The 9,145-nt window shown below is 59.1% G+C and overlaps 2 protein-coding genes and 1 long non-coding RNA gene across 8 annotated transcripts in view; 1 reads left to right on the forward strand and 2 right to left on the reverse strand.

The window, feature by feature from the left end:
• PRC1 (protein regulator of cytokinesis 1) overlaps positions 1–6,375 on the forward strand; it is a 6,633-nt gene extending 258 nt beyond the window's left edge. The window contains exons 2-13 of one of the 3 annotated variants that reach the window (XM_014952747.1): positions 148–270; positions 626–859; positions 941–1,111; positions 1,374–1,523; positions 1,960–2,107; positions 2,209–2,345; positions 2,566–2,661; positions 3,224–3,370; positions 3,714–3,824; positions 4,057–4,167; positions 4,600–4,776; positions 5,380–6,375. In XM_014952747.1, coding sequence (XP_014808233.1) covers positions 148–270; positions 626–859; positions 941–1,111; positions 1,374–1,523; positions 1,960–2,107; positions 2,209–2,345; positions 2,566–2,661; positions 3,224–3,370; positions 3,714–3,824; positions 4,057–4,167; positions 4,600–4,776; positions 5,380–5,493 — 1,719 coding nt within the window. In that variant the 3' untranslated portion in view covers positions 5,494–6,375. The remainder of the gene's footprint in view (positions 1–147; positions 271–625; positions 860–940; positions 1,112–1,373; positions 1,524–1,959; positions 2,108–2,208; positions 2,346–2,565; positions 2,662–3,223; positions 3,371–3,713; positions 3,825–4,056; positions 4,168–4,599; positions 4,777–5,379) is intronic. The other 2 variants (XM_014952749.1, XM_014952748.1) reach the window with 2 other exon arrangements.
• On the reverse strand, positions 1,604–2,899 carry LOC106894210. The gene is made up of 2 exons (XR_001413233.1): positions 2,832–2,899; positions 1,604–2,721 (listed from the first exon to the last, which is right to left on the reverse strand). It is a non-coding gene; the product is annotated as an uncharacterized LOC106894210 (long non-coding RNA).
• RCCD1 (RCC1 domain containing 1) lies at positions 2,965–8,712 on the reverse strand. Of its 4 annotated transcripts, XR_001413232.1 has the most exons (6): positions 7,686–8,712; positions 7,413–7,520; positions 7,162–7,314; positions 7,011–7,040; positions 3,608–3,716; positions 2,965–3,340 (listed from the first exon to the last, which is right to left on the reverse strand). XR_001413232.1 is itself a non-coding variant. In XM_014952752.1 (5 exons), exons 1-5 carry the CDS (start codon positions 7,933–7,935, stop codon positions 6,666–6,668), a joined length of 684 nt encoding a protein of 227 aa, XP_014808238.1. In that variant the 5' UTR covers positions 7,936–8,712; the 3' UTR covers positions 6,457–6,665. The 4 variants fall into 4 exon arrangements, 3 of the variants coding, with proteins under 3 accessions (XP_014808238.1, XP_014808237.1, XP_014808239.1); XM_014952752.1 differs by lacking the exons at positions 2,965–3,340; positions 3,608–3,716 and adding an exon at positions 6,457–6,808; XM_014952751.1 differs by lacking the exons at positions 2,965–3,340; positions 3,608–3,716 and adding an exon at positions 6,457–6,907.
• Positions 8,713–9,145: the final 433 nt, after the last annotated feature.

Consider the following 9,145-nt stretch of genomic DNA (forward strand, 5'->3'; position numbering starts at 1 on the left):
GGGGGCTGGAGCTCTCCCAGAAACGCTCCCTCGGGTCCCGGGGCCGGGCAGTGACCGTGGGGTCAGCCCGGTCCGCCCCTGCAGCACCCAGGGGTCCCTCTGGCGCCGTGTCCCCAAGGGCTGCCCCTAAACCCCTCCGTGCCGCAGGGTCTGCTGGACATGATGATCTCTGAGGAGGAGAACCTGAAGGCGTACCTGCTGACCAGCATCACGGCCTGTCGGAAGGAGCTCGAAACCCTCCAAAGGGAGCTCCGTCTGGACTACTTTGAGGTAAAGTGTCACTTCTCACTCCCAGGATCCTGCTGGCAACAGAATTCTGCTGCCTGGGCATCTCAGTGAGGCTGGAGCTCACAGGCCAAATGCCTGCTCAAAACCACCTCTCCTGGGCCTTGGTGGAGCCAAAGACTGTGGCTCCGTGTGGGTTGGGCACAGGCAGATGTTTGAGGGGGGCGGGTGACGTGCAGCATCTCACTTTGAGTGGTGCTGCTGCATGTGCAACCTTCCTGGGGAGCATCTTGCTCAGATGTAGGGCCTGCATCCCAAACAGCTGCTTAAGAAGCCTTAAACATGTAACTGGGGCCTGTGAGAGCTGTGGAGAATAGAGCTGATTGCTGGACTCTTGTAGGCAGAGGAGCAAAGCACCATCCTGCAGATGGAGAAGGATCTGCGCTCCCGCGTGGAAGTGTTGTTAAAGCAGAAAAGGGACAGGAAGCAGGAGCTGAAAACCCTGCAGGAACGAGACCGAGATCTGTGCGACATCCTCTGCACGGCCCCGTTCCATATCGACAGCGACTCTGTCCCCAGCCTGGAGGACCTGGACCTTTACAGGCGCCACTTGGCTGCCCTGAGCCTGGAGAAGGTGAGCAGAAGGGGGGTGGGGTGTCCCCGGGGGTGGCACACGAGGTGCTCGCTGGTTTCTCATGCCTCTCGTCACCTCCAGGAGCAAAGGCAAGAACAGTTTATCAGCACCAAGAGAAAAATCATCCTCCTGATGGAGGAGCTGGACCATACTCCGGACACCAGCTTTGAGGAGGACGTGGTGTGCAAGGATGAGGAAGCCTTTTGTTTGTCTGAGGACAACATCGCTGCCCTGCAGAGCCTGCTGCAGCAGGTAGGCTGGGCGCGCGGAGGCCGCGCTGCCGTGACTCAGGGGCTGTGTGGGCCGTCGGAGGCTCCCGGCAGGAGCCGGCGTCGCCGCGTAAGGAGCGACCGCTCGGTTTCCAGTGGGGCTGTGCATTAGAGCTTCCTTGCGGGAGCTTTTGCAAGGAGATGGTGGAAATGAGCAGTCTTTGCTGGGTGTGGTGCAGCACGTGGCCTCCTCCTGCCCCTTGGGTCGGGCTGCGCTGGTGCCGACCCTGCTCTCCCTCCCGCAGCTGGAAGCCCAGCGGTCCCTGAACGCAGACGTGTGTGCGGAGCTGCGCTCCCGAATCACTGTGCTTTGGGAAAGGCTGCAGGTTCCTGCGGAGGAGAGGGAGGTTTCTGCCGTGCACACCGCTGGATCCAGCGCCAAAACCAGGAAAGCTGTAAGGACCCTCCTGTGCCCTTTGGGTGGGGAGACGGGAGCTACAGTCATTTATGTTTAACATTATCTCAATAATCTTCATTAGCGTATACAGGGGGTGAACTTTAATTTCATTTCACGGATAATGAGGCAAAGCTCGACACTGGGCACAGCCTCGTCTGTTGGAGAAACAGCTCGTCCTTCATGGGAGGAAAAACAGGGCTGTTGTGTTTCTTTAAAACTGGTCATTCTCGTTCTCACACGATGTGAGCGGGTGTTGGCCTTATCAATTCCTTGAGCAGATTCCCTGGTACTGCCAGTGTTGGAGACATTAACAGTATCTTCAGGCTGCTTTGTTTAGGAGAAATTATGAGTCGTCCCTTACAGACATAAATCCTGTTCTGCTCCTTTTCTCCTCATCTGCCTTATCTGAGTCTGGGCTCTGATGTCCTTGGCAGCTGCAGCTGGAAGTGAACACTCTGGAGGAGCTGATGCTGCAGAACCTTAAATCTGTGATTCCGAGAATCCGGGCAGAGCTGGCTGACTACTGGGACAAGTGCTTCTACAGTCAGGAGCAGAGGGAAGGCTTCAGCCCCTATTATGATGGTGGGTTCTCCCTGGTCACTGACTGCCCTGGGGGCTGCAGGCTGCCCTTTGGGGGCCTCCTGGGTCATTGCCCACTGAACGTGCTATTGTGTCCTCTCCAGAGGACTATACAGAGACCCTGCTCGAGCTCCATGCTGCTGAGGTCAGGAAGATGAAGAGCCACTATGAAACACACAAAGCTCTGTTTGAGGCTATCTGGAAATGGGAAGACACCTGGAGGATGTTCCTGGATCTGGAGGTATTGTCCGTGTGGGAAGGTGCTGGGTCACTGGGCAGCGCACGCTCCTGTGGGCAAAGTGCTACTGGGAGAGACTGGGGGGGTCGGTGAGGGGATGGGGTGCTGTCTCTAGAGCCCTGGTGTGGTTTGTGATGGGGGATGGCTTCTGCCAGGGGCTGTGCCCTGCGGGGTGAGAGTGGGTGGTGTGTTTGGTTCTCTCCTGACCTCCCTCCTGCTCTAGAGGAAAGCAAATGATCCGAGTCGTTACACCAACCGTGGGGGCAACCTGCTCAAAGAAGAAAAGCAGCGCGTGAAGCTGCAGAAGGTACTTGCTAAGGTAGGTCCAGCCCTGCAGGATAAGCTGTAGAATCACAGAATGGTTAGAGTTGGAAGGGACCTTGAAGCCCATCCAGTTCCAGCGTGAAGCTGCAGAAGGTACTTGCTAAGGTAGGTCCAGCCCTGCAGGATAAGCTGTAGAATCACAGAATGGTTAGAGTTGGAAGGGACCTTGAAGCCCATCCAGTTCCAACCCCCCTCACAGCAAAGAATTTCTTCCCCAGATCTTATCTCAATCTCCCCTCTTTCAGTGTCAAACCCTTCCCCCTCCTCCTAGGGCTCCCATCCCTGATCCAGAGTCCCTCCCCAGCTTTCCTGGAGCCCCTTGAGGGACTGGAAGGCCGTTATAAGATCTCCCCGGAGCCTTCTCTTCTCCAGGCTGGACCCCCCCAGCTCTCTCCTGTCCTCGCAGCAGAGGGGCTCCAGCACTACTCTTTCTGTAGTCCCAGACAGGCCTAAGAATGTTGTCCGAGAAGTGCAGCCCTTGGAGCCAGCAAGGGCCATCTCTGGGTGGGGAGCTGCCCAGGGGCAGCCTCTCACAACTACCCCTGTGTCGTCCTCAGCTGCAGGAGGAGCTGGACAACAAAATCCAGGCCTTTGAGCAGGAGCAGGAAAAGCCTTTCCTGGTGAAGGGGCAGCAGTTCATGGAGTACGTGAAGGAGCAGTGGCAGCTCTACCACCTGGAGAAAGAGAAGGAGAAGCAGGAGCGGGTGAGTGCGAAGCTGAGCTGCTGCCTCCTGGCCCAGAGGAGCTTCTGCCCCATTAAATGCTTGCCTGTGGGTGACCCTGCCCTGTGCAGGCACAGAACTGCCCCAGCCCCTGCCCGGGGCCTCGTTGTCTTTACACTGTGTCCATTGCTATTGCTGTCTGTGTGTGTTGAGCCCCTCTCTCGTCCCCTGCTTGGCTCTGGATACCTAAAATATATCAGCAAATATCTGCTGAAATACCTGCTGCTTCGCCATGCCACAGACCATCCCCGGGGCATTGTCCCTGGCGGTGAGGGGGCTCCGTGCTGTTCCCCGCTCGGGTTGTAAGCCCAGGTCTGTCACGCAGCGCCTGAAGAAAAGCCGTCAGATGAAGGAAGAGGCGATGTACGGGAGCACCCCGCAGGCACCCCTCAAGCGTTGGATGCTCAGCCCCCACGTGCCCGCCAAAGTAAGGAAGGTAAATGGTCTGTTCCAGGGGCTGAGCCCTCTCCAAGGCCGGGCTTGGTCCCATGCAGGGCTACAGGGAGGGCTTGAGGCGGCAGGGAAGGGCTGTGGGTGCCTCTGTTGTCCCTGGGGACAGCAAACACGCTGTGGTGCTCGGTGCAGCTGGGGCTTCTACCTCAGTTTCCCTGGCACGGTGCAGCCCCCAGTTCCTCCTCGTGTGACCCGTGCTCTGTGTCTCCCCTCAGCTCAACGGCACTCAAATCTCCAGCACCGCATCCAACAGCACCGTTCGTTCAGCTTTGGGGGGAGCCACCTGCCTCTCATCAACGTCTTGTTTGACACCTTCCAAAGGGAAGGTGAGGAGCTTTGCCATTGGGTGGGCTGGGGAAGAGGTGGGTGGGCTGGGGTGTCACAGCTCCCACCGCTGTCACGCTGTGCCTCGCTGCCTCCCCTGGCAGCCCCTGGGGTGCAAAACCCCCTGTCAGTTCATGGCTGCTGCCTTGGGCCATTGTGGTTCTGGCAGGATCTTTCTGGAACTTGAGGGAGGAGGAGGGAGGGTAGTAGCAGCCTCTGGGAAATCTTTCTGGTGTAACTGTTCCTCTGTGCTGAGCCTGCAGCTTGGGGGACCTTCACAACTGGGGTGTTTCCAAGGTCAGAATTCGGCCCCAGATCCTGGAGGGCTGCTGGAGCGTGAAACGACTGTCACCATGACACTGGCACAGCTCTCCCAGCTCTACCCCATTCTTGTGTCCCATCTTAACTGTTCCTTCTTCTCATTGTTTGGCCAGGCTCGGACTCCCAACCCATCGTCTGCAAAATGCCCCCGTCCTGGACACAGGGGGCAGAACAAGGAGAACATGTCCCAGCTCAACGGAACCCCCCTGAGCGGTGGGTGCACCTCCACAGCCTCTGCCCAGCGTAACCACAGCATTAATTCTGTTGCCAGCACCTATTCAGAGTTTGTGGTAATTCACTTCTTCTAAGCCCACCTCCCCTCGCTGGGCAGGGGCCTCCCCCTCCCCGAGCACCCCAAGGGGCTCAGCTCTGCACAGCCCCCCCCATCTCCTGCCCCTGTCTGTTGGATAGACAGCAAAAATTTTAAATTGAGGTTTGGAGGCACAGCTCACGTCACACAAAGGCCAGGGGGGAGCAGACACAAAGACAGGACCCCACAAACCCCACTGTGGGGGGCCACCTCCCAGCCCTACATTGCCCCCAGAACACCCCTGCTGCGATCACGATGTGGTCACCCTTCCATGAGGATGGGCTGAGCCCAAGTTTTAACATCTGACATCAGAGAGCCTTGAGCATTCCTTCCTCATGTTTGGGCAGCAGCTACTCCTGCTCCTGGGAGGCTGGGGGTTCCTTCTCAGCTACTCAATGCTAATGCTTTCCTGCTCTCTTTGGAAGCAAGATGGGGTGGGGAGCCCAAACAACTGAGCAGGAGCCGCCTGGTTGCCCTCGCTGCTGGCCTCGAGCCCCTCTTGCTTTCCAACACTGTTGTGGAGCAGCTCTGTCCTCTCTCTCCCCTCCCCTCATCCTCATCCTCATCTTCTTTTTTTCCACTTCGCAAACTTTCGAGGTGTCCAGGACAGACAGCACCTCCCATGTCCTCAAGTCCAACACCACCAACATCTTCTGCTGAGGTCCTGCCTGCCCTGCTCACCCCCTCGCAGTCCTAGTGAGTCTTGAGCATCAGGCTGAGCATCGCACAGCTTCCCTGCCCCACAGCCTCCCCCCCAACAGGGTTAGCTTTTACTGGGGTCCCGGGTGTCCCTCGGGCCAGCCTGGCCTGTGAGGCAGAGGCTTCCTCCCTGCCAGGGACTGAAAGGGACCTTTTTTTTTTTAAAAAAAAAAAAAAATGAAATTTGAGGAATTCTTGAAAATATTTGTGATTCAAGCTTAGCGTAGGTGGTGGCGTTAGGGCAGCGCAGGGGTGGGTGCTGGCTCTGGCCGGGGGCGAGCGTTGGGGTGGACAGGATCGATGGGGAGTCCTACTCTGCCTCGTGTCATGGGCTCTCTCCCCCCTCCATATCCCATAGTTATTGTCCATCGGCATCTCCTTTTCTCAGCGTTACAGCAGGCTTGTCTCGGTGGGGGCTGGCTCTACCCGAGGTTCCCTTACCAGGCTTTGCTCAGGGGCTGGGGGTCTTTGTGGGGGCAGTGGGGCTGGGGGCCCTGGGAGAAGCAGCAGAGCACTTCACAGGCAGCAAACCTCCCCAGGCATCCTCCTGGAGCCCAGGCTGGCCTCGGGAGCCTCTGCCCCAGCCCTGAACCACAGCAGGGACGGCCTGAGCACGAGTTCTGTGTGAGGACACGAGCTGGGGGGAGAAGGGGCCAGTTGTCCTGTCCCCACCCCCTGGCACTGGCTCCTGGGCAGGGCTTGGGGGCTTGTTAGCACCTTTGTTAACGAACCTCGGTGTGTACGTGGCTGTTCCTCATCATGATGGATTTGCACCTTGTTATCACTACAGTCCCCACTTGCAGTTATTTATTCAGGTTCTGTCCCCTTGTTTTATAACTCTCTCTGTACTGTTCATGGGCATAATAAATACGTGTATGTAGCTGCTGCTCTGGGGGTGTCTGTGGCGGGGGGGGGGGCCGGGGGGGGTGGGGGGGGCCAGGGGAAGCAACAGAAGGCAAAGGAGATGTAATAAATATGTTCATAACAGGGCTCCTGTGGCTGCAGCAGAGTCGAGCTCCATGTGCAGGTCCCAGGCACCATGGGCTGAACCTGGGCAGATCCAGACCCCTCCCCGGGGACAGTGTGGGGCTGGGGCTGGTCCTGGCAGGAGCAGGGCTGGCCTGTGTCCTCGCTGCAGGCAGCTGGGATGGGGGATGGACTTTGGGCCCCTTATGGCTCCAGCACACAGACGTAGGTGGTCCAGGGCCCGCACACCACTTCCTCTGCCCGCAGCCCCTCGGCCACCAGATGCTGGACGCGGCGTGGCCGGTCAGAGCTGGCCTTGTCCCCATGTCCCAGCTGCCCGTATTTACCTGCAGACACCACAGTCGTGCCAGGTTTGGGGTGCCAGGAGAGGTGTGAGCACCACGGAATGGCCGGCTCCAGCCGGGAACCCGCGGAAGCTACGGCACCTCACAGCGGTAAAATAAATTATACAAGGCCCAGCAGCCCCGGGTGAGGCAGCAGGAAGCAAAAGCGGGTCCTGGGGGGTCCCAGAGCGAAGGCATCACTTACCCCAGCCCCAGGTGAAGAGCTCCCCGCCTCCTGCAAAGGGAACAGCACCCGTCACCCAGCACCTGGGGACCCCCGGCCCCCTCACCCACCCCGGTGTCACTGGGGGCAGCAGAGCCACCCGCCACCCTCCCGGTGCGATCCAGGCACTTACGTGTGATGACGGCCGTGTGCCGGGACCCGCAGCTGACCTGGGTGACCTCCAGCTCCTGCGGCAGGTCCAGCAGCGCCGGGAACGCCTGGATGGAAATGAAGGCGGCGTCCTCGGCCACCGGCTGCTCCTGGGGGGACCTCAGCTCCGCGTCCCCTGGGGACGAGCCAGCCCTCAGCTCCAGCAGCTGCACCAGCCCCACGGCGAGCCATGGCACCGCCTGCCTCTGCGCTGGGCCTGGCCAGCAGCCTCACCTGCACCCCCCGTGTCCTCCGCCTGTGCCTGCTCCTCTGCCAGCGCTTTGGAGGGCAGGGCCAGCTGCCCTGACTCATTCCAGCCCCACACGTAGAGGTCTCCTGCCTCTGTGTGGGGGGGCATCAGAGATCAGCCCTGAACGCTGGCAGCAGCAGGAGCTGGGCTCCCCGGCACCAGGGACGTGGGGCAGCCACAGCACAGGGACTGGTCCTGCTGGGGCTGTACACAGCCACCGGCCGCCCCGACCACCCACACCCGGCACAGCCCCTCACCGCTGACACTGGCCGAATGCCACCCTCCGGCTGCCACCGCCTGCATGGGGACACCGGCCAAGGCCTCCACCAGCCGTGGCTGTGGCTCAGACTCCAGGGTGCCGTGTCCCAGCTGCCCGTGCCTGCAGGAAGACACACACGGACAGACAGACAGACATCTCCCACACCCCATTGCACTCTGTCTCTCAACCAAGCCCCTCCTGCTGCCATGTCCCAAAGGTGGGGGGGTGCAGTGCGGGCAAAGAGCCATCACAGCCCCACGTTTTCTCAGTGCAGGTTGTGCTGCTCCACGAGACTAAACAACAGTCATTGCGAGGGATTGTTTTCCAGCGCCCCCCGTGCGAGTCCCTGGAGCATGTTTACAGCCCCCCCACCTCCTCTACCCTCACTTTCCCACAGTGCTGCAGAACCTCATCTTTATCTCCCTGCACTATAGTGCCAGACCAGATGGGGGGAGGGGGTTATGTGCCTGGGTACCCCAAAACCTGCAGCAGCCTCCACCAGAAGGGACTGCAGACACCTCAGTGGTTACCCAGAGAGAGACCCGAGTGTCCTCAGAGGCTGCCCTGACAGGGCCACAAGCCAGAAGGCCCCACAGGAGCTGCAGCCCCAGCACCCACAGAGGAGACAGGGCTGCCTGAGGGCTCATGGGCCAGAGAGGGGACCCAGAGGGAACAGGGTGGGGGTGGTGGGGCCAAAATTCCTCAGAAGCTGTGACCCAGGCTGCCTGCACGGGGAGGACGTGCTGGTGCTCAGTGGGAGCGAGAGCTCATCGGTACCTCAGCACTGACCCAGAGGAGGCTGAGATTGCTCAGTGACAGTGTAAGAAATGCCAAATTTAGCTACAAGTAGCAAAACTGGGGCCAATGGGGAACAGCATCGGGGATGACCCACCCCCCCCGCACCACAGGCCTGAAGATGTGGTGTGGGAGAGCTGAGCCACCATGGACTCACCCTCACACCAAGTGATGCAGGAGGGTAAGGAGGGAAAGGCTTGCACCCCAATACCTCTGTCCCTGCTGCACCCCGAGACCCTTCCCTGAGCCCCCACAGCCCCCCCCACACCCCATCCCAAGCACCAGGCAGTGTGGCAGGGACAGACAAACCCCAGGAGAGAAAAAAGGCAGTAACTCAACAGCAGTTGCATGTAATCAAGATTACTTAAGTAATTAATTGTTATTAATTGTAACTCACTAATTATGTGCAACAGCATAAAGAAAAACAGGATCATGAAGCAAGGAGGGGTGTGTTTACTTGTCAATTAGTTTACTGATCATGTAATCACTTTATCAGGTGATTTTACTCTGTTGACTAATCAATCAACACTACAGAGACTTGAACCAGTTTACCTTACGCCTGCAAGCTAACCGGGGCGGGGCCTGGGGCTCAGACCCCGAGGTGACACCCCCCCCCCCACATTCCTCTCATCTGCATCCCCTGCAGTCCCCCCCTGTATCCCC

Source organism: Calidris pugnax, unplaced genomic scaffold, assembly GCF_001431845.1.
Source record: "Calidris pugnax isolate Ruff unplaced genomic scaffold, ASM143184v1 scaffold187, whole genome shotgun sequence".
In the NCBI taxonomy this organism is placed as follows: Eukaryota; Metazoa; Chordata; class Aves; order Charadriiformes; family Scolopacidae; genus Calidris; species Calidris pugnax.